This window comes from Macrotis lagotis, chromosome 1 (genome assembly GCF_037893015.1).
Source record: "Macrotis lagotis isolate mMagLag1 chromosome 1, bilby.v1.9.chrom.fasta, whole genome shotgun sequence".
Lineage (NCBI taxonomy): Eukaryota > Metazoa > Chordata > Mammalia > Peramelemorphia > Peramelidae > Macrotis > Macrotis lagotis.
The window spans coordinates 563424609-563448589 of record NC_133658.1 but is presented as its reverse complement, the minus strand read 5'-3'; the positions used below and the strand labels follow the sequence as shown (position 1 = coordinate 563448589).

The window sequence follows — 23981 nt, the reverse complement described above, 5'->3', positions numbered from 1 at the left end:
TTCTGTTTTCTATCTATCATACTTTTTCATCATCTTTATCTTTAAAGGGATCCCAACAAGTTTACTAAGGCATGACCCCCACTTTACTGAAATTCAGTTGGATATATGAAATTAAGCTATGCTTTTCCCAAGGCTTTCACTTTGGAATTCTTAAAACAATTTCCTAAACCCCAAGGTCATACTTGTGATGCTGGTTTTTTGGTGGATTCTTAGAATGGGCTTTCTATCAAAGGAAACAAGTTAGGTCTCTGACCTCCCAGTCCTTCCTCTGGAAGTTATTGAGGAAAAGCTACCAAGGGAAGCCATTGCAACTTCTGGCTCAACTTCCTTCCAAGTACCCATAAGCCCCAAGAATCTCTGACATTTTAATGAACTGCTTCGTGTCTTGTTTCATCATTCCAGAGAATGCAAAGCATGGTTTAAGACCAAGTTTTTCTATTTCAATCCACAAAAAATAGTTTAACCTTCCTCAAACACTGATATAAATTCAAAGAGCCACAAGATATGGCTTTTAGTATTTTTCCCATTTTAGCATTTAAAAAATCCTGAAGCCTGATGTATAAATTAATTGTTCACCTCATTTTCTTTTTAATTATATGTGTTAGCTCCAGAAAGATATCTTAAATGCTTAGTTGCAATGTAGATGGTTCCTATTTGAAGTAGATTGTTATAAATTAACTATGACTTTCATTTTTCTTCCAGGTCTGCGTCACATAACCATTTTGAAATTGTTAGGCCTTGGTGAAGACATTGGTGGAGTTTTGGAATTATTCCCAATCAATGGTAATATATTTTTAAGTAACTGACTATTAATAAAATTAGTGTGACTATGTATTCATATACACATAAAGTATATTTTTGAGACTAAAACAGTGCTGGAAAATTAATATCATCCATTCAAAATACCACTAGGAAAATTAGTTAACAGTATCTATTTCCTCCATTAATTAATTTGGTTTCACTAGGTCTAATGTTGAGTATTCTTTGCTCTCACACTCACATTTGCTGATGAAAAATGTCTCTTGGCTATAAAGGCATCAGTTGAAAGAATGACTCTGATTGCCAAGAAATGAGTTGCTACTCTGATGGGAAACAAGTTCAGGAACATGGACAATATAGTCTTTGTTAATGACCAGATTAAAAGAAATGAATTTGACTGGAGTTAAAATTAATAGTTTGATTCTACCTTTTCTAAGATTCCTATGAAAGAGACATAATGTGTACCAAAGTTCATTACTAATGGTATTATAAAACAGTATGCAAGATAAACTACTAGAAGCAAGAAGCAAATTTCTCTTAAGAACTTGGGCCAAGATGATAACTACACTAAAGCATTTGGGGGCATTGTTTTCTTTGAGGACACATAATCCCAGTTGTAACTCATGCCTTCCTCTCTCCCTGCCATTTTGTTACATTTTTATATGATCTATAACTAATTCTGATGTGTCTTATGGCAAAATTCCTACCTTACAACCTTGGCTTATGCCAAAAGGAAGGAGAATTGGGTCCCCTACTTGATCCTGCCATATTGTTTTTTCCTGAACTACAAAAACCACAATTCATTGATGATTTCTATTTCAATCCAATTCTAGGAAGCTCTGTGGTTGAACGAGAAGATTTGCCTGCCCATTTGGTGAAAGATATACGGAACTATTTTCAAGTTAGTCCTGAGTACTTCTCCATGCTTCTAGTTGGTAAAGATGGAAATGTCAAGTCCTGGTATCCTTCTCCAATGTGGTCCATGGTGATCGTATATGACTTAATTGATTCTATGCAACTCAGGAGACAAGAAATGGCCATTCAGCAGTCACTGGGCATGAGGTGCCCTGAAGATGAGTATGCTGGCTATGGTTATCATAGCTATCACCAAGGATACCAGGATGGCTACCAGGATGATTATCGTCATCATGAGGGTTACCACCATGGATACCCTTACTGAGAAGAGCTATGTAACCTTTGCCTCCCTTCATTTCCCAAGCAATAACCCCTGCAGCTGTTAAAGCCACATATAGCCAGCTATGTAAAGAAATTACTTCAAACAGCTTAAACTACTCTGCGTTTTTCTTACAGTGTTCATCCAAGACTAAATAAATAGCAGACTTTTGCCTTCCCCAAAGTACATAAGTCTTTAAAAGTGAAATAGTTCTGAAATAGTAACTCCAGAGCTTTAAAGTAACAAAGACTTCTTTTTTTGTCTTTTTTTTTAAGCTGGAGAGCATCTGTTACTCAGTAATTGTACTAAAATCCAAGATGATTTGCTTTTATTTCCTTCAAAGATGGACATTTTGTGGTAGAGAGAAGACTGTAAAATAAGCATTCTGATGCTTTTTTATTTTTTCAAAAGTATTTATTGGAAAATGAGAATTCTGTATAATGTTGGAGAAGATGAGTAAAAGATCATAGCTCAGATTTTTTTAAGAAAGGTGAATGAATGGGATTGCAGTTTGATTCCAAACACATTTTTAAATGTCTGTTAAAAAAGAAACTTTGCTTAAATTAGTCAAGCTTCATATTTTGAGATTGATTCATAAAATATGACAATGAAAGAGGGATTATAGCAATTTGATAAAAAATCTTTAATCAAAGAGAATGGTGATGCTTTGTGAGCTTGGCCACAAAATGGCTCTGGTGGACACTGACTCCCTTGTGAGGTTGGGCTTATTTCCTTGGAGTCTCCATTCCATGGTTCAGTACTCATGACCACTGTTTCTTAGGCCTCCCTGTTTCCTGTTGTCCATTCAGAGGTGTATCAGAGGGCTTTGGGATGCACAAAACTTGGACAGGGAAGAGAAAGGAGACAAAGAATTCCAAAATTTGTCTCCCAAACTTAATAAAGGGCATACTGCCATTTATCTAGCCAAGGTGGAACAGCTTTAGCTATGGGAAGACTAGACCCTTCATGTCATAGTCAACATCCATATTTATTTACTTCATTGGACACACTATTAATATAGTATGCTATTTTAGAAGAATAGAGACACATAATCTCCACGATTGCCTTCATTTCTCTTGTGTGGCAAATGTGAACTATTTATATCATGGTGAAATAAAAATGTGGGAGGAAAGTGAAATCATTTCTCAGAAGGTAGGTTTTCTTTTTTTTCTCTCATCCACTTTACAATGGAATGAAATATGCATTCATCATTCATTCATTCATTTATTCATTCATTCAACAGATGTCCATTGAATATCCACTGTGGACCTCATTAGGCTATTTGAACAAACTTACCCAGTTCTATTGACTATTCAGGTCTGCTCCTATAATTGCTAACAACCAATACCAGAAGAGTTATTATTAGCTAATAATAGTGAATAGATTAAAAACAAATTGTGCATTTGTTGTTAGCACTCTCATGACTGCTGTGTGGAGGACCTCAAGCAAATCCATCAACTCTCTGTATTACTGCAAACAAAAGTTCAAATGGAGACCCTAGATCTAAAAAAAAAAAAGAGAACTTGAAAAATTATCAACTTTGGATCTCTTCCTGAGTACTGTCACCCTCTCTTTCAAAAGAAGCAACTAAGACCTTAAAATATTTCATTCTACTCAACAAATATATATTGAGCACTTCTTCTATATAAATATACTAGTTCTGAATATAGAAAGAATATAGGAAAGTTTAAAAGTATTATAGAATAAAGATATAGAAAAAATGAAATAGTCCCTATACCTCACAAAATTTAGGAAGTTTAATATAATATTTACATGGTTAAATGCAATTCAAAAGTCCAGAACAAAAGAGGCAAGTGCCAGATAAGATAAACTATTCTTTTAAAAATTTGAGGAGGAAGAGGGATTAAGAACTGAGAGAACTGGGGAAGGATTCATGAAGGAAGTGGCATCTGAGTTTATAAGCAATCTAAAAGGGAGAGGAGAAAGGAATACATTCTAAAATGATGGAACAATTAGTGTGGATGCACAGATGTTAGAAATGGAACATAAAACTTAGGAAATAGCAATATAGTTTGGTTATAAACAGAGGGAGTAAAGAAGAATTTACAAAATTACATTGGGAAGGAAGGTCAGATATATATATATGTAATAAGTCGATGTTTTTGAGAAGGGGTTGATGTGCAGTAGGAAGATTATTTTGACAGCTGTGGGAAGATTAGAGAGGGTAGAAACACAAGAAAGGAAAATGAATATCACAGCATTTGAGTTGTAAGGGACCCTTGGAATGATTTAATTCAATTCTTATATAAATTGTCTCTCAAAATAGAATCAACATCTGGTTATCCAAGCGAATAGAAGGATTTTACAATACTCCAGGTGAGAGGCAACGAAATTCCGAAGGAAAGTAGTGGGAATATGACTGACAAAGTGAAAATGTCAGAGAAATGGAATCAACAAAAATTGTCAACTCATTATTTGTGAGATGTGGGGGAGGAGAAGAACCTGGTGGGGTGGGTTGTGATTGACCAGAAGGAAGAGAACCAGAGAGCAATATATTACAGAAGCCAAGGATGAAGAGCTTCTGAGACAAAGGGGGCATTAGTCAACAGGATTTTAAGCCAAAGAAGATCAGAGTATAGAGGGTGAGGGTTGAACCATTTGAGGATCACAGCTAATCTCTGAGCAAGTAGTTTCACTAGAATAGTGGTATTGAAAGCCAGATTGCAAAGAGTTGAGTAATGGGTGGGTAATAAGATAGTGCAGCCAGTGAATGATTTAAGAAATTCTTTTTAAGAATTTTGACAATAAAAAGGAGGAGAGGTCTTGGACAACATCTTGGGGAGCTGGTAGTATCAAGTAAAGTATCTTTTTTTTTTTTAGCTAGTGTAGCTATGAGGTAAGAAATCATTGGAAGGAAGTAACTACATATTAGAGAAGGGAGTGGAAAATGATAGAGGAGATGGGATAAATACTACTAGCACAACACAACATTTTTCTGAGACTGGACAAAGGAAAGAATGAGTGAAGCTATAGAAAGGTTTGGAGTAGGGAGCTCTAAATGAATGGTCTCAATTTTCTCAGGAAAGCAAGATTATTGCTGAACAATACTGTTTGCAGTATTATTGAAGGTACTCTGGGAAGGGATGAAAAATAAGGAGAGAAATGGAGGGTAGGAGTTCTCTGAAGGCTGGAATAAAATGATATTTGTAGAATACAAAACAAAAGGAAATAGTAGATATCACTTAAATTTGAGGATGGGCATTGACATGAATAGTTGGAATTAATTAACAAACTGCTCTCCAATAACAAAAGTATGCAAGATACACTTTAATCATATAAGTTTAATCTGCATTTTAACACTTTGTCTATCATTATCAAGTCAAGACAACATGCAAAACAATAAATCAAGCTCCAATTTGTAGTGTTTGCTCATTTCTGAGATATAAATGCTCACACTGAAAATTTGACAATCTCTGAACTGGTATGAGTTAGCTACAGCACACTTTTGGTTGTAGTATAGGGAGGGGTTGAAGTAGTGACCAGATCAAAAGGTCAATGACAGAATCAGAACCAAAAGGATAATGTAGTTGTAGTAAAGGCTATGGATAAGGATAATAAGGTATAGAAAAGTTGGAGGTAATAGAAACCATAAAGAATAGGTTTAGGAAGGGGAAAACCATTTATTAAGTATTTACTAGGTGCCAGCCACTTGCTAAACAATTTTTGTTCAACATAAGGATATTTTTTTTGAGTTTTAATGATTTATTTTCACATACTAGAGCAATTGTTATGAAAGTAAAGATAAACCCCCCCCCCTCCCCTCAAAATGATAGAGAAACCTCAAGAGAAATGAAGTGAGAGAAGAAAAAGTATACTTCAGTCTATGTTCAGATACCATCGGCCCTTTCTCTGGGATGGGTTGCATTCTTTATTATAAGTCCATCAGAGAAGCTGCTTCAATATTTTTTTCCCACAGTTGCTATTAACTGCATTTCCCTCCATTCTATTCCTCCACACTCCCATTTATTCTATTCTCTCTCCCCCTCCTTTCACCTTGTTCTTCCTCATAAGTATATTTGACTTGTATCTGAGTACCTTCTCCCACAATTTTCCCTCTCTTCTATCACCTACACCCCCCTTCCCCCAACCCCCTTCTCCTATCCCTTTCCTCTCCTTTTTCCTCTAGGGTAAGATTTATTTCTATAACCTAATGTGTATATTATTTCTCTCTGGGCCATTTCTGCTGAGAATGAAGGCTCACTCATTCCTTACCTTCTCTTATACTCCATTGCAAATGCTTTTTTTTGATTCTTTTACATGAAATGTCTTAGCCCATTCTGCCTCTGCTTTTCCTTTCTCCAAGTACATTCCTTTTCACCCAATGACTTCATCTTTATACTACATTATACCATTATATTCAGTTCCCTTCTGCGCCTTGTCTATATATGCTCCTCTTGTAAATGAGGTTCATATGAGTTATCAGCATCTTCTTCCCATGCAGTAATAAATACATAGTTCAACATCATTAAATCCCTCATAATTTGCCCTTCCTGTCCACCCTCTCTATGCTTCACGCAAGTCCTATACTTTCTAACCTATACTTTCTAAACCAGGAAAGTTTGAAATTCCCCTATTTCATTGAATGTCCATCTTTTCCCCTGGAAGAGGATGTTCACTTTTGTTGGGTCGTTGAGTTTTGGTTGTATTCTAAACACTTTTGCCTTCTGGAATATTATATTTTAAGCCCCATGAGCCCTTAATGTAGCTTAATACTGAATTTTGTATCATCCAGACTTTAGTACCACAGTAGTTGAATTGTTTCTTTCTGACTGCTTGTAGTATTTTCTCTTTGACTTGGGAGGTATTTTGTGGGGGGGGGGGGGGGAGTGGGGATCTCTTTCAGGAGGTGACTGGTGGATTTCTTCAATTTCTATTTTACCCTCTGCTTCTAGGATCTCAGGGCAATATTTTGAATTACTTATTGAAAAAATGAAGTCTAGGCTCTTTTCCCAGACTTTCAGGCAACCCAATAAGTTACAAATAATCTCTTCTGGATCTGTTTGACAGGTCAGTTGTTTTTCCAATGAGATATTTCCCTTTTTCTTCTAGTTTTTCATGCTTTTGGTTTGGTTTTGTTGTTTCTTGATTTCTCACAAAATCATCAGCTTCTTTTAACTCCATTCTACATTTGAAGGAGTTATTTTCTTCAGAGAGCTTTTGTATCTACTTTTCAAACTGTCCAATTCTGTTTTTTAAGTCATTCTCCTCATTGGCCTTTTGGAATGGTTTTTTTCCCTTTTGACTTAAACTGGTTTTTCATATGTTATTTTCTTCAGCATTTTTTGTATTTCCTTGACCAAGCTGCTGATTGGTTTTCATGATTTTCCTGCATTTCTCTCATATTTCTCTTCCAATTTTTCCTCTACCTCCCTTACTTGCTTTTCAAAGTCTTTTTTGAATTCTTCCGTGAACTGAAATTTATTCCTATTTTTCGTGGAGGCTTTGGACTATGTCATCTTCTGAGTGTATATTTTGATTCTCCATGGGACCAAAGTAATTTTCTATGATCAGATTCTTTTTTTTCTGTTGTTTGCTCATTTCCTCAGCCTATAATCTGTTTTACCATACTTCCAAGTTTGGGGGGGGGGGTTGGCACACTCCCCCAAGACTTTGCTTCCTCCAAGATGAGAGGCTTTGACTGCTCTCCTGACCTGCACTCTGATCTGTGGATGACCACAGGCCCTCTCCTCTGCCCTGGAACTGTGAAGAGGATCATTGCTCTGCTCTGGTAGTATGGGGTGTCCAGATAGCCACCTGGATCTAAGTATGGGCACAATAAGAGAGACCTTCCCAGGGATAAAAAGAAAGAACTCTTACCATCTGTGGACTGAGCACTCTGGAACCAGCTACTGGATGATTCTGCAAGTTCCTGGGCTGGGGCTGCCCTGAGGCTAGCACTGGCCTGGGCTTGGAGTTCACTCTGTGGCAGCAGAGTTCTCCCACCTACCCTCCAAGCTGTGTCCGAAATCCCTGAAGCCAAGAGGTCTGGAAATCACTCTGTTGCCATGGACCCAGATGTTCCTAGGGACCCAGGGACCCAGGAACCCAGCTGGCTACTCTTGGAAGGTTGGAGCTGGTATGCTCTGGCCAGTGCAGTTGTGACCCAGGCTAAGCTGTGGCTCTTTCCAACCCTGGTCTCAGTGGAATAGATCTTTCCTGTGCATCTACCAAGTTTTCTTGGGCTAGAAAATTGTTTCACTGTCTTTCTGAATTTGGTTAGAGTCATAATTTTATGGCATTTGGAATTTTGGGGGAAGAGTTTCTGGGAAATCCTGCCTCCACTCCAGCACCTTGGCTCCACCCCTGTGCTAAGCAATTTTTTAAAAAAAATGAATATTCTATTTGTTTATTTTACCAACTGAATGCAATGGTACTTTTGAGCAATTCTTTTTTTTTGGCAAGTTTTTGAGTTTTACATTTTTCTCCCTCCCTCTATCCTCTTTCCCCCTTTCCCCTGATAGAAAGAAATATCTAAGCACTTTTTAATATTATTTCATTTGATCCTCATAACAACTCTATGAGGTAGATGCTGCTAATTTTCCCACTTTATAGTTGGGGAAACTGAGGTTATGTGACTTGCCAAGATCACACAACTACTCAGTATCTGAGGCTGGATTTAAACTCAGGTCTTCCTGAAGTCAAGAGTCCAACATTTTATTCATTACACCACCTAGCAGGCACCCAGATTTGGGAGGTGTGAGGTTAAGAAATTAAAGGACATGAGATTGTTTTTAGAGAGGAGAACTTCAGGGTCCCAGATCATGGAGCTAGCAAAATTATGGGTATAAGACTGAAGAAGAGTATAAGTCATATGTCAAGTATATAAGGCTGGAAGATTTGTTGAAATGGAAATAAAGGTGATTCCTATAGAGAATGATTTCTCTAGCTCTGAGCATTTATGGGGTTATTTCATTCTACCAACTCTTCCTAGCACTCTCCCCAGGCAGAGGTGAAGGTGAGTGATCTATATGGAGCTGGGTCCACTTCTTGATATTATTTTATTGGAAAGATACATATTTCTCTTTGGTAGAAGATTTGAGACCCCTCAAATTTAATGGAGATTTTGTAACCAATTCACCATTCTCCATGTTTCTCCACTTTTGGACATCTCAGAAATGAAAATATAGTATCTTGGAAAAGTATGAGCCTGAATGTTGTTTTAAGAAACAATAAACAAGAAATTTAGCAAACTTGTGGGAAGTCTGGGAAAATCCTAGCTTTCCTGACCCTAGCAAAATACTTTTCTTCATCCTTTTACCTCACTCTAACCCCATCTACCAATCACTTTGCCCTATATGTCGGAATGTTGGGCTCTGGAGGTTTCAGGTGGCCATTTGAATTTGATCTGTGTTGCCAGTTCCCATGTGGAACTGTCTGATGTCACCTGAGAACCCAAGTCTCATGCAGACCCCAGAACCTTTAGGTACATTCGGATCCAAACATTCAACAAAACTCATCGCTAAGTTGGTGTCGTCTGTTCTTTATCACTTTTGTCTAAATCAGAGAAAGAGATTTGATAGGAATAATGGATTCAGACTGACACAGAGGAGTGGGAAAACTCTTGGAGGCTAATTTAAGTAAGGCTGTACCCTTCCATCTCTGAAAGCCCCCAGAAGATTCTTACTAGATAGAGTAAAGTTACTATGGGAAGTGCAGGTGGGTAAGGAAACCAGGAGGGTTGGAAGTGATTTGGGCTTCTCGGAATATTTTTTCAAATGTCTTTCTAGGATTGTCCATGTGAGATAATTCTGTGATATCCGAGATGATCAGAGCTTTGCAAAACTAAGCAAAAAGAAAAGATTTATAGCCTTAGTTCCTTCCTCAAGGGTGGCTGATGAATGGTTCCTCATCCTCTAAGATGGGGCATAATCATTTATAGTGGGGATTCTTAACCAATTTTTGCATCAAAGATAATGTTTTTAAGTGCATAGAACATACTGGGTGAAAGGAAACCAATTATGTTAAAAATATAATGCTCAAAATATTAAAAACAAACAAATTCATGGACTCCAGGTTAAAGACCCCAGAAGTCTATAGCATACTAGCCAAAAGTAATATGGAGGATTTTGAAGGACTTAGGGTGGCTCTAGGAATATGATGACATAGTGTTATACTGTGGGACAGGATACTTGGTTTCAAACCCTGATTTTGTAGTTAACTGGCTATATATTATTTAATTACCAAACTTCTTTCATTTACCTTACCTCACTTGTACAATAAGAGATTTTTGAAGTAGGTTTCCTTCTAGTTCTTAAGATCTGTGGTTCTAGTCAAGCAAGTTAAGCTTGTCTTTGGCTTCCCAGTACCCTCTCCCCCCTCCCAGAGTCCCTATCATTTACCTAGGGTCCCATTTACCTTGACAGTACACTATTGTGGAAAGGGAAGATATAGCTTCCCATTCTGTCTCTCATACTTATCCATAAGGTGACCTCAGGAAATTAATTAATTGAAGTTCCTAGTATCTCATCTATAGAGATAGTAACAATTATATTATTTCATAAAACTGTGTATATTACATACAATAATCTATGTAAAATGTTTTATGAACTTTAGAAAACATATAAAAACAAGTAGCTTTCATTGTCATTTTGGAAAGGGTTAATAAGTAAATCAAATTTCCATAAAGTCTTCTCATTATTAAATTTTATTTTCATGTTTTTCATTCTTTCTAAGCCTTCTTTTACTTGAATGTAGTAGAAATTTATTAGATAAATGCTCTATGAAAAGGATGATACAAAACTCAATAAGACATGGTCTGTTTACTCTTAAGGAGTTTACAAATGTAACAAAGGAAATTAGGTACATGTAGCCATCAACAAAACAGACAGTGGTCAGGACCCACCTGCATCTAAGAGCTTTCTAGGGATTGATTGGGATAACTTTATGGAGGAAGTGAGATACTAGCTAGTGGAGCAATGGGTAGGATTTCAGTAGAAATAGGGACATTATCAAGGATGGCATATAGAAGCAGAGAAGCACACAAGTAAGATTGGAATAAACACTGCCAACTTTATTGTCTCCTTGGGTGAAAACTGGAGTGGTATCAAAGTTGAGCTGGGAGGATGATATGTGGGAAAGAATGGCAATAAGCCCAACTGTGGGGAAGCAGGAATGATCAGAAGGCCCAGGGAAGTAGTAGTGGTAGAATTAACTAATAGTTATATGGTGCTTTAAGGCTTGCAATGTACCCTACAAATATCTCATTTGATCCTTTCAACAGCCCTGTGAGGTAGGTGTCCTTTTTATCACCATTTTACAGAGGAGGAAGGCAAACAGAAATTAAGGAACTTGACCAGAATCACACCTCCAAAGATGTGTCTAAATCAGGATTTTAATCCAGGTCTTTCCAGCTCCAGATACTGCTCTCTGTACTAGCTGTTCAGGTGGCAGAGAACTTAGAGCAATTGTGTGAGTTATCCAGGGAATCTATCCAGTTGTTAAGAAAAAGTCCTCAGGGCACAAGGTAACCCAAAGGATGATTTAGGATTGACTCTCAAGCATTTCAGGACATGGTGCTCTCTTAGTCTTATCTGATGCAAAAACCGTCACATAGATCCTATTTTTCACCTATTCTCCTTCAGTATGGGAGCCAGCTCATTTGTTACATGGCATCATAGAAGAGCACTGGCCTTGGTCAGAAGACCTGGGTTCAAATCTCATGCTCTGTTTTTAGTAATATGAGTAGCTACGGAGGGACAAATTTATTAATATCCCTAGGTCTCAATTACACCTTCAATGCCTGTCATTGTGAACACCAAATGAAGTTCCGAGGACCCTTTCTGGTGTCTTCTTTGTCTGGTTCTTATTTTTTCCTCAATAGTTTCCTGGCTGACCGATATGGCTTCAACCTCCAATGACATAGGAGTTCTATTTCTGTCTGAAGAAAGGAATGGAGGAAGACAGAAGAGAAAGAAGAGAATGTGGTCAGTGATTGAGTCAACTGACACAAAGCTTGTTCTGAAAAGGAGAAAAGTTGCTGACTACCGTCCTGAAGACTTAGAGGCATTCTTCAGGCTCTTGGGTAAGAGACACAATATCAGGAACTCCTAGTTCATATTTGTCCAATTACATTTCCAGTGTTCAAAGTCAAATCTGCTAAAATGAGCATAATATCCAACAATACCCAAAAACCTAAACCTCAGGAAAGTCAAATTCAATTTAATCCAGCATTGAGCAATAATCACTTAATCAATTTGGAGTTGAAGAGAGGAGGGGCTCCATTTTCTACCTAGAACTCTTGACTGGTTGCAACATTCTAATCAATTTCTTAAAGTTAAAGGAGATTTCCAGAAAAGGGGGGCTCTCCAGAAGGTAGAATTAGGATTGATGACCTAAAGACATAGGCAGATTTCAACTCTAAAACAAAACTTTTACCAATTAGAAGTGTCTCCAAATGGAAAGTGTTGCCCCATCAGTCCCTGGTGGTCTTCAGGTAGAGTCTGGAGATTCATTTGTTCATTCACATATTAGGGATTCATTTATCAGGTAGGATTTGGGTTAAATGACTCTGAGATTGTTTTTCATCTCTTGAGTTTATGATTCTGGGATTCTAGTTATTGAGTGAGGGTCATGGCATGCTAAATATCACATCCTCAAGAGAGGTCTATGGGGACAACAGATTAGTCTGTAAATCCTGCTTCTATAGGAAAAGTCTAGCTTCCAGGTTTCCTGGCATTTGTATCTGTACTCAGGGCTTTCCTCTGGGTTGGAGTGTTCATGATTTTCTTGCCTTTCTCCTCTACAGAAGATCCAGTTATTAAGAAATTCTTGGAGTCTGATATCCATTATAAAGTGGCTGATAAGGTATCTGCAGCACCCCTGGATACCTCTTTGAAGGATGATTTATTTTCACTCTGTGAGTCTGGACCTTGACTTGCAAGTCTGCCCCAACACTGTAAAGGAGATGAGTTCTAAATGCTGAGTGTTTGCAGGGGAAAATTGAGACATTGTGTTTTTAAGCCCAAGAAGGGTCTTAAGCTTTGGCTGATAGTTCTATCACCTCTAGGCCTGTGCATTCAGGGGCCTTTTGGAGGTATGGTCAGTAGGTTCCTCAGGAACAGTGGTCCCTGTCCTGTGGTTCTCTTATATCTCAGTGACACGCCTAAAATCAAAGAGACTCTTTCTCTATTCCTTCAAGGCTCAGTTTCTGGAATGAATTAGCAGAAGGGTCCCATCAATTTTGCAAGGATTTAGCCTTTATGTTAGTAAAAATAAGATAATGTAATCCTCAAAGCACTATAGAAATACAATGCATTAATGATATTGATGATAAAGTAGCTTTGCCCAAGTCATAGTTGAGCTCCTTTCCATTAAAATAATGACATTAGGATCAGGGCTAGCCATAGAGAAAATTTCAAGCAAAGATGATCACAGCTTTTCTATATACATACATACATACATACATACATATATATATATATATATATATATATTTATATATATGATATAAAAATAGCATTTAAATAAAGCTTATAAATGTTTTATTTATATAAAGAAAATGCTATATAAATAATATTTTATGGTTTGCAAATTCTTTGCAAATATCTCATTTTTTTCATAATAACTCTAGGAAGAGGATGCTATATTACCTTCATTTTATAATTAATGGAGGCAGGTAGAGGTTAAATGACTTGCCCAAGGTCATATAGTTAGTGTCTGAGGCCAGATATTTCTCATTCAAACCCATTACTAGTGCCATCTTGCTCCCTCATGCCCTCTACCCATCTAAATAAGCATTGAAAGTGACCTGGTGACTTATTGCCTTATAAAGTGTGGTGGGGGCCTATTCCACCCCTTCCCTTCCAACAATTATAGCAAACTCCTCTTCAGTGTTCACCCTAGGCTCTTTCACCTCGTTCCCTTAGGCCTCCTCTCTCTCTCCCCACCACTCTTCCAGTTCTAATTCTTTTCTCCATGCCAAGTTGCCCTAGAATTTGCTGTTTTTAACCTTCTCAATGTCTTAGCAATTGGGCTGAGCTTTAAAAGGTGGGTATGGTTTCTAGTATCAAAGATAAAAAGGGCATTCTGGGAGTAAGGAACACCTTTGCCAAAAGCACAGAGATAGGAAAATGTTGGATGTTGTTTAGGGAATAGCTAGTGGACAAGCTTGGCTGTCTTTTAAAGTTATATATGAAAGAGAGTAATATGAGGTAAGACTGGAAAGTGTAATAGCCAGGCTATGGGGGCCTTTTCAAGGACCCTCTGGAGACAATGGCTTTTTTTGTCTAACCAATTAAGGACTCCTGAGGAGGGTAGATTATGCTGGGGTGGGGTGGGGAAGCCTTTTTTGGCATGGAGAGATCCTCAAATCACATAGACAACTGTTTAACCTCTTGCCAACATAAATACTAGTTTGTCTTGAGAAAATCACAATCTTTCTGCACCTTAGTTTCCTTCTCTATAGTATGAGGAGTTACAGTTATTCTGAGGGGCTTCTAAAGTCATTTTCAGTTCTATGATTCTATATTTTCCTGAGTTTGCCTCATTGACCATGCCCTTCTCTTTTGTCAGTACCTCCTCTCCATAGTTGTGGAATACTTTGGCCGAGTAAGACTTCCTGCACACACCTATAACCGGATCCATTTTTTTGTGGCACTGTGAGTATTTCTCAAGGGTCAGAATCCTCATCCCATCCACCTATCTAAATAAACAGAGGAAGTCATAGGGTCTACCAGCCAGTTGGATCACTACTTTAAGTGTGATGGGGGTCAAATACTATGCCTACCGTTGCAACAATTCCCTGAGATGACCTTGGCAATAGAGATTGATTTATCTGCATTATGGATATATAGAAGTGGAATAGAAAGCATCAAAAACTGAGTCCAGCCTTGGAGTCCTAGTTTAGAGCATATAGCTGGAGGAAGAAAAATTAGGATTCCAGGGCTTTTGTGCATATCATCAGAAATCTTGAATGGGTTGCTCATGCCTCACCTTTCCTACTTTGGAGAACACTGGTCCTTAAGTATGAGTGTTACTACATTATTCAAATTTGACTATACCTGATGACTCACAGGTATAGCCAAATTTGAATTCTAGACCATAGTTTCTTGACCTTTGTATGTCATGGACCCCTTTGTCAATGAAGCAAAGACTATAGCTCTCATCTCCAAACAATGTTTTTAAATGCATAAAATAAAATACATAGTTTTGGGAAGGAAACCAATTATATGGAAATACAATCATTAAAATATTATAAAGTTCAAGTTCATGAATCTCCTGAAATCTCTGTGGAGTCCAATTTAAGAATCCCTGTTCTAGACTCTTTCTCTTGCTTCTTCTAACAGAATTTCTAAGGCTGCTGATTTGAAATAGAATGAAATCAGATTAGTCTGATGAGATTTGTTTGGAGTAAAGTATTAGTTTATAATCTAAGTAAATTACTAGTTTCTAACCCTTGTATTACTTGGGTTATTTTGGGTGTTTGCTTCCCAGTTCTCCAGAGCCACATTTTACTGGTTCTGAGAGGTCTGTCATTACTGGGCATCTGCTTAATGTTTCCTCTTCCCTTGTGGCAGATTCATTGCCAATCAAATTGAGGAGGATGACATGAAATCAAAATTCAGTATGATGCCTGCCCTTTTTGGAAAGAAACTGTGGCGTATTCTCTACTCTGATTTCCGGCGGGTACAGAGAAAATTCATTGTTGCAATGAACTGGAGAGTTCTCGTCAGTCGCCAGATCTGTGATGAAGTGAGTACTGGTGGTGGGTGGGCTTTATTGGGGGCTCTAACATTGATACAGGGGATGATTGGAACTCAAAAAGAGAGACTGCTCATATTCTAGTCCTCATCTTCTAAAAGTTTCATTAAAACAGTCAAACTTAAAATAAGTAAGACCTACCATGTACTGCAAAAAGAAGACAAAAACAAGAGAAGAAACATTTGATCAGAGATGAAGAGCCAGAAAGGACCTCAGAATTCATAGAGTTCAACTCCCTTATTTTACAGAGATACAGTGACTTATCCAAAGTCACATAGATTGTGAGTGGCAAGCACAGGACTTGAACCCAGGCACTCTAATTCCAAATCTAGTGCTCTTCTCTTAAGCCATGTAGTAATTTACATTTTGTGGCACTTCACAATTCTGAAGCTAGGACTTTACTCACCCTGTTATATGTGCGTATGCATATGTATGTGCCTATGCATATAGGCATATATACATATATGTATAGATAATATATACATTTATATATATATATATAATTTATATATAAATATTTAATAAATATATATCTGTGTATCTACTCACCCTTACACATAGATTTTTATAATAACCAAGTAGTTGGTCTTCCAGACACAAGTCTCTTGAATGGTCATCTTCTGTTCAACTGTCAAGGTAATCTTTCTAAAGCACTGGTCTGACTATGACATTCCATCTTCCCATCCCCCGATTAACTCCGGTGGCTGCCTATCATTTTCAGGATCAGATATGAAGTTCTCTGGCATTCAGAGTCCTTTATAACCTAAGCCCTTCCTTCATTTCCAGCCTTCCTGTACATTATCCCTAAATATATTTTTCCATCCAGTGACATTGGTCTCTTTGCCATTCCTCACATAAGGCACACAGTTTCAGGTATTTTTTTTGGCCTCCTTCTTCATCTCTGCCTGTGAGCTTCTCTGGCTCCCTTCGAGTCCCAGATAAAACCCAACCTTCTACAGACAGCCTTTCCTGCTCCCTCTTCATTCCATTGAGGGTAGTTAGGTGGTGTAGTAAATAGAGAGCACTGGTTTTGGATTCAGGAGGACAGAAGTTTGAATCTGACTTCAGACACTTGACTATTATTAGCAGTGTGACCTTGGCCAAATCACTTAACCCTGATTGCCTCACATCCAGGACCACCTCCAGTTGTCCTGATTCCTATCTGGGCACTGGACCCAGGTGACTGGAGGAGAAAGTGAGACTGGTGACTTAGCACAGCAACCCCTCACTCAAATCCACTTCATGTACTTGTCATGGCATCACCTCCCTATGTTGTGGTCTTAGAAAATGAAGGATAAAAATAAAAACATTATCAATTCTACTGCCGTTCCTCTACTATTGTCAAATTATCCCATATGTAGCATATTTGTACATAGATGTTTATAGGTTGTCTTTCCTGAGCTCCTCAAGAGCAGTGATGGATTTTTACTTTTCTTTGACTTCCCAATACTTCCAACAGTGCTTGGTTGACAAACCCCTTAAGGACTAAGTTGGTCACGCTATTTTTTTTTTAGGTTTTTTGCAAGGCAATGGGGTTAAGTGGCTTGCCCAAGGCCACACAGCTAGGTAAGTATTAAGTGTTTGAGGCCAGATTTGAACTCAGGTACTCCTGACTCCAGGGCTGATGTCTACTGATGATCTACTGCTACCTAGCCACCCCCACACTATTCTTTTCTTAAAGATGAGAAGACTGCAATTGGGAGAGGACAAGTGGTTTGTTCAAAGTGGTAGAACCGGTACCTAAACTGAGATCTTCTGACTCAGAATCTCATGAGAACCTTTCTAAATGCATGTACAGTTTCTGTGTGGCATTTAGCTTTAATATGAAAGACTGCTCTACCCTTTCAAGTTTTTTTGTCTGATGACTCATCATACAATTAAGCTGCTTGCTAAAGTACATGGAGATATATTGAGATCTGTTTAATAGAGGGATTACACACAATGGTGAAAATATGAATCTTTTAAGTGGTGGACTAGTAGAATGGAAAAAGTCAGGATTTGGATTCTACTGTTTACTATCTTCTGTCTCTACTACTTCTGTAACCTTAGCAATTGCTTATCTTTTCAGGGTTTGCTCCTTTGGAAATAAAAGTGACCATTATTTTTGAAAATCCCTTCCCCTTTTAAAATCCTAAGAAGATTCTATGTTTGGGATTCTTCTTTAAGGGTAAACACAGACTTCTAGGTGAAGAATAAAGGTCAGAATCAGGGAGACAGCATCAATGTAGAACATGGAGTCAGGAGAAGTCTTGATCTAACTCTTATCTCTAACACTAGCATTGAAAAGTCACTTCTGTTTTGCTTATCTGTAAAATGGGAATAATCACATCTGTCATCATTATTTCTCAAGGTTCTAAGGGTCCAATGCAATAATGCATGTAAAAACATTTCGTAAACCCTGGAGGGATGTATAATATTATTTGTGCCCAAAAAGTGAGTGACAGAACTTTTCTTTTCATTTGACCAGGAAAGTGGAAGAGAGATTTAAAGGAGATATTTCAGGAGGGTTAATAAATATTTATATGGCATTTTAAGGTTGATAGAGAATTTTTCTGTCAATAACCTTTCAGAAAGTTCTCCATTTCACAGACCTAAATATGAAGCATAGAAAGGTAGGAGTTGTGGAGCTAAAAAATATTAATGCCAAGGTTGAACTTAAGTCTTTTCACTTCAAGACTTGTGCTCTCTTCCAGCATACCTGGGGAGTAGATGGAGGCTTGAGTGCAGATATGAGTGTATGAAGAAAGAATGGATAACAGATAAGTATTGGGGAGGTTCAAGGGCTGAAAAAGATTGGATCAATTGATTGAAACAACTTGAAAATTAGGGTAAAGAAAGGGTCTTGATTTATTCTCAAAGAATAGGGTGATTAGGAACAAATATGGATAAAAAAATTTGAGGGATCATAGATGTAAAGCTGACACTTAAGATGTCCTTGAGTTCAGTCCCTTAATTTTACAAATGAAGAAAAACAAGGCCCAAAGAAATTGAATAACTTACCTAGGATCACTTTGAGAAAATTTGAGATGGGGATTTGAAATCAGATCTTCCTAACTCTCTAGTAATGTAATAATGACATTGAAGATTTACAGAAAGTAATGTATAGAATACAACATGACCAAGATCTAATCAAAGAATTTTTTAATATGGTTAATGACAAACATTGGATTTAATGAATGTTGTAAAGGAAACACACAAGATTAAAGGGGAAATGTTAACAAAACTTTTTACCATTTTATCTAAATTGCTTTTAGATCCAAGCCCAGGTCCCTACACACTGGGTCTGGGACAGGGACCGAGATTTCCTCACGTGAACTCCTAAAGGAGGTTGGGATGGAGAGAATAGAATAAGAACATTCTAACAAAGCCAAGGTGAGTACCCTTTCCTAATAGCCACTCCCTTTCTCAGGTACACCAAAGTCAGAGTAACTTTATAATCTTCATTTGCCTGCCTCCTGCAATATTTCAATTTTAGTACATTGTCCTATTTCATATGGATATAGGGGTTCTGAGGTATATTTTTTTCTAGATTTATCCATTAGAGAAATGACCTTACCAGTGATGATGACATGGCTCAGGAAATGTGCCCACTTGGGATCCAAGTGGGTGCCATTTGTCTAATAGTCACAAGCAATTTATGTATATGCTACAGATAGCCAGTTAGGAATACATTGAAGATCAATTGTGCTAACACTACCAAAAGCAACTTCTTCATGATTTCTCAGTAAGCTATGCTCTGAGTTGTATATTTAATTGGATACCAAGACTGAATAAGGTATGTGGCACCCTCCTTTTGGAAAGAATTGGATTATGATTTTTTTCAGAATCATGAGAATGGATCAAAATTGCAAGGGGAAATTATGTGACTAAACTATCTAGGTGGAACAACCTAAAGAGAAATCTGGAATTTAGTGTAAGGGCTTAGCACTCTTAAAAAGAATCATAATCATTCAAGAGGAACATTTTCTGGTCCAATCCATAGTACTTAAAAATGGGAAGTTATATGAAAATGGGTTGTTCATAGGGAAGTGGCTAACACTTCTGAATAAGAAGATAAGGACTTGGTTCATCAGCAGAGGGCTGTTGTAGATGACTTTCCTAGAAGGGAGATTGCAGCTTCACATTGACTTTGGGATAAAATGCAAAAACCTCATTTTGACTTTTAAAGTCTTCTATGATTTAGGTCCAATCTACTTTTCTAGACATTTCAAATTATTCCCCTTCACATACCTTTATATTTTAGACAAAATGGGTTATTACCTGAACTTGACATTATAATTTCAGTTTCTATGCTTTCATACAAGTTGCTCTCTAAGTATAGAATGCAGTCTGCCTTCACTTCTCACAATGATCTTTTGTCAATGTTCAGCTAGGTCATCATCTTAGTAAAGCCTTCCAGATCCTTCAATCGTTAGCTTAGGCAAGGATGGCCAAAAAAAAAAAAAGACAGCAAACTTTTCATTTCATTTGGATATTTATAATACCATTTGTGGGCCATACAAAATTATCAACTTAAAAAGTAGCCTACTTTAGCCAAATATTTAATTAATTAACCCCTCAAAATTTCCTAGTTTTATTGAATTTCAAGTCCCACCTGCAATTGTCTTGGTTGTGCCAGACCAAATGATTTTGTGGGCCTTATACTAGGATCAGGAGTGGTCTGGGCTACCTGTGATTGTGTTTTTCCCAATTCTCAATGTATAGGAGAACATGTACCTATGTGTATAGGGAGAGGTGTGTGTGTGTGTGTGTGTGTGTGTGTCCCTTGTCCCTGAGTATTATGTTAAATGATTTTGCTTTACTATTTTAAAATTTTAGCCAGATAAAAGAAGACACAAAATGGGGACTTGTGAGTTTGGATATTGACCCAAAGTAGTTTTAATGGAAGGCAAGAAAAAATGGCAGATTCTTCAAAGTCAGGACTGAATCCCACAAGAAGACTCTTGCCTGAGTCAAAGTTATAAGGACATGAAAGTTTATTACATATTATTATAGTTTAAAAGTAATAAGTACCTGAGTTCAAATCTGGCCTCAGACACTGGGCAATCCACTTAACCTTATTTGCCTTGCAAAAAAAACTCAAAAAAACCCCCAAAAGTAATAAGTAAAGAAGTTAAGAAATTAAGTAATAATAATAATGGCTAGATCTCTTAAGAATAACTAGCAAAGGGGCGGTTAGGTGGCACAGTGGATAAAGCACCGGCCCTGGAGTCAGGAGGACCTAGGTTCAGATCTGGACTCTGACACTTAATAATTACCTAGCTGTGTAGCCTTGGACAAGCCACTTAACCCCATTGCCTTGCAAAAACCTATAAAAAAAAAAGAACTAGCAAAAAGAGAGAGAACAGAGAGAGAGAGGGGAGGGAGGGAGGGAGAGAGGGAGAGGGAGAGGGAGAGGGAGAGGGAGAGGGAGAGGGAGAGGGAGAGGGAGAGGGAGAGGGAGAGGGAGAGGGAGAGGGAGAGGGAGAGGGAGAGGGAGAGGGGAGAGGGAGAGGAGAGGGAGGGAGACAGAGAGAGAGAGAAAAGAGAAAGAAAGAGAGAGAAAGATAGAGAAAGGGAGAGAGAGAGAGAGAGAGAGAGAGAGAGAGAGAGGATGAATTAGGGAGAGTAAATAGTTTGTAACTGAAAGTAGCAAGTTAATTGAGAGTTAGGATAGATGCAAAGGCATTACAACTAGGTTGATAACAACAGTACCCAAGCGGGATAAAGCCAGGGCTAAAATAAAGGGGAAGGGCAAGGGAGGAGGTGGGACTATGCTTGGGAGGAATTAAGTAGGCAACACATGGGCCTACAAGTCCTGAGAGGTCAGCTCAGGGTTTTCAAGTGGTATCAGTAAAGTAGACTATAGTATGTGAGTCTGGGTAGTTTTTAAGTAATTTTGACAGTCCTTAACAATGGATGGGAGTATGGGCATAGGTGGATTTTGATGCTTGGACAATGGGATGGAGATCAGTGTTAACTTATAGCCAACTCAGAATAAGATAAAGTAGTTGGAGATGAGGGGTGTAGTTCAAAGTAAATAGGAGATAATTTAGGATGTGTAGATGGTAGTGGGGAGGGGCAGTAACTCAAAAGATTTAATCTTTTCAGGCTAGGGCAGGGATTTTGTTTTGTTGCTAGGGGGCTTGTCTTGTGCCCAAGGTCAGAGACCTAAGGAGTCCCTGCCATGGTGTAAGGTACTTCACTAAGGTTCAGTGACCTCATCAGTTTGAATCTGGGTGTAGTTTTCAGGGGACCAAGTTTGTGGGAGGAGGGAACTTCCTCAAAACCTTATATTTGTTTATCTGCATGCAAGTTGTTTCTCTAACACAATGTAACTCTCCAAAGGTTAGAGCCTATATTGTTGTAGTCCAAGTGCCTTACACATTTTAGCAATGAAAATCAATGTTGAATATGTACTGAATTAAGTTTAGTAATCTTGGGGCAAATAGAGCTATGTGTGCAGGTTTGTTTTTTTTTTTTAGTTTTTGCAAGGCAAATGGGGTTAAGTGGCTTGCCCAAGGCCACACAGCTAGGTAATTAATAAGTATCTGAGGCTGAATTTGAACTCAAGTACTCCTGACTCCGGTGCTCTATCCACTGCGCCACCTAGCCGCCTCTGCGGATGATCTTGGTGGAGAAATCATCAAATATATCAAATATTCAACACCATGCTAGGCACTCGGGGAGATAGACTTAAACAAGGCATAGCTTCTTTTCCTAGGGAATTATAATAGGAGAAATAAAATACAACATATATGGAAATACAACTTTCTAAGATTCTAAATTGCAGAACAGTTGTTGATCTGCATTGTGGAAGGGAGTTCCCTCTCTGAGAATTTTCTTTAAAGAAATCACAGGTCCATTCTTTCAAAAAAAAATACAGTAAAGGCAAGAACACTAAGAAATGTAAATTATTATATGAGGTCAGAGGGGCAAGGTTACTAAGGTTGCACCTAGGAGTTTGTGTTATATTCTCCTGTGTAGAGTGTTTAAGGTTTTTTGACTTTTGATTAACACACTTTTTTTTCTTTCTGGAATGAGGAACTGGAACCTGGCAAGGAAAACCTATTTCAAGAGAAGAGAAAGTTTGTGGATTCCTGACCTGAGCATGGTGGGGAAAAACCAAAATAACAAAAAACATGGTCCAATAGTAGAAAAGAGAGAGAAAACTGGTAAGTGATGAATACTATGAGACCTGAAAGCAGGACTTGGGGGAGGAAAGAAAACTAGTTTCATAGTTTTCCAAGATTTGTCCTGATCTTAATTTAGGATGAGGAAACATGAACATGGAAGTCCTGAACATTCTTGATCTTGTATTTATCTGCATAGATATATTACCTACTAGAAAGTAAGCTCTTTGCAGGCACTACATTACATACATAGTAGGTATATGTGTTTTTTAAACTGACTTGAAGTCTATCTACACACATATATATATATATATTTTATATAATACAAATATATATATTATAGATAACACACACACACACACACACACACACACACACACACACACACACAATCAGATGGTTTCTAGGGAAAAGAAATTGGTAACTTTGGCAGAGAGGCCAGACTTCCCCTGGCTACATGATCTGGGTCAGTGCCAAGGATATCTGAACCAAGGATTTTTATTTTTGAGTAGTTTGTCATATCTAATTCTCTGTGATCCCTCAGCAAAGATATTGGAGTGGTTTGCCATTTCTTTTTTCAGCTCATTTTACAGATGAGCAAACTAAGACAGAGTGAAGTGATTTGTTCAGGGTCACAGACTAGTAAGTGACTGAGGTCAAATTTGAACTCAGGTCCTCCTGACTCCAGGCTGGCACTCTATCCTATGCCACCTAGCTGTCCAAACTAGGGATACTCTGGTGAAACCAGACTGACAGTCTAGTAGGATCATTAGTGATGGCTATATCCCTGACTTAGCTCAAGGTGTTAAACACGTTCTGGAAAGAGAAACTACCGGGTCAGAAACTCAGCTTGAATCAATAGAATCTTTACTATTATACCTGACATATCCTGGGGTCTGAATCTGGTTCCTTCAAAGTTTGTTTTTTTTTTATAGTGTCTGAGGTCGGATTTGAATTCAGGTACTACTGACTCCAGGGCTGGTGCTCTATCCACTGTGCCACCTAGCTGCTCCTTAGATGAACTTTAATACAATAACTTCATAGTGACACTTCATGTCCTCCTTCTTGAACCATGATGCAATTATACTAGAAATAGCCTGATTTATACTTGAATTCTAGCACTAGCTCTATCTTCCTATTTTATGAGATTGGGCAAATTACCTTTTTTTAATCTGTAAAATAGAAAAAATTCTACCTACCTTATCTATTGTATAGTA

At 37.9% G+C, this 23981-nt stretch overlaps 2 protein-coding genes across 3 annotated transcripts in view; both read left to right on the top strand.

Annotated features, from left to right (window-relative positions):
• CCDC80 (coiled-coil domain containing 80) overlaps positions 1-5326 on the top strand; it is a 40712-nt gene extending 35386 nt beyond the window's left edge. For both annotated transcript variants that reach the window (XM_074214509.1, XM_074214510.1), the window contains exons 7-8: positions 703-783; positions 1593-5326. In XM_074214509.1, coding sequence (XP_074070610.1) covers positions 703-783; positions 1593-1939 — 428 coding nt within the window. In that variant the 3' untranslated portion in view covers positions 1940-5326. The remainder of the gene's footprint in view (positions 1-702; positions 784-1592) is intronic.
• Positions 5327-9352: 4026 nt separating this feature from the next.
• On the top strand, positions 9353-22846 carry LOC141507117 (putative speedy protein-like protein 3). Its single transcript, XM_074214511.1, has 7 exons — positions 9353-9531; positions 11775-11975; positions 12699-12757; positions 14465-14550; positions 15469-15643; positions 18907-19024; positions 22676-22846. The coding sequence occupies exons 2-6, from the start codon at positions 11792-11794 to the stop codon at positions 18964-18966; spliced, it is 564 nt and encodes a 187-aa protein (XP_074070612.1). The 5' UTR covers positions 9353-9531; positions 11775-11791; the 3' UTR covers positions 18967-19024; positions 22676-22846.
• Positions 22847-23981: the final 1135 nt, after the last annotated feature.

Coding starts and splice junctions, on each gene's coding strand:
- LOC141507117 (XM_074214511.1), top strand. CDS start 11,792: ATGGCTTCAACCTCCAATGACATAGGAGTTCTATTTCTGTCTGAAGAA. Junction 11,976..12,698: donor GGCATTCTTCAGGCTCTTGG/GTAAGAGACACA, acceptor TCTCCTCTACAG/AAGATCCAGTTATTAAGAAA. Junction 14,551..15,468: donor ATCCATTTTTTTGTGGCACT/GTGAGTATTTCT, acceptor CCCTTGTGGCAG/ATTCATTGCCAATCAAATTG.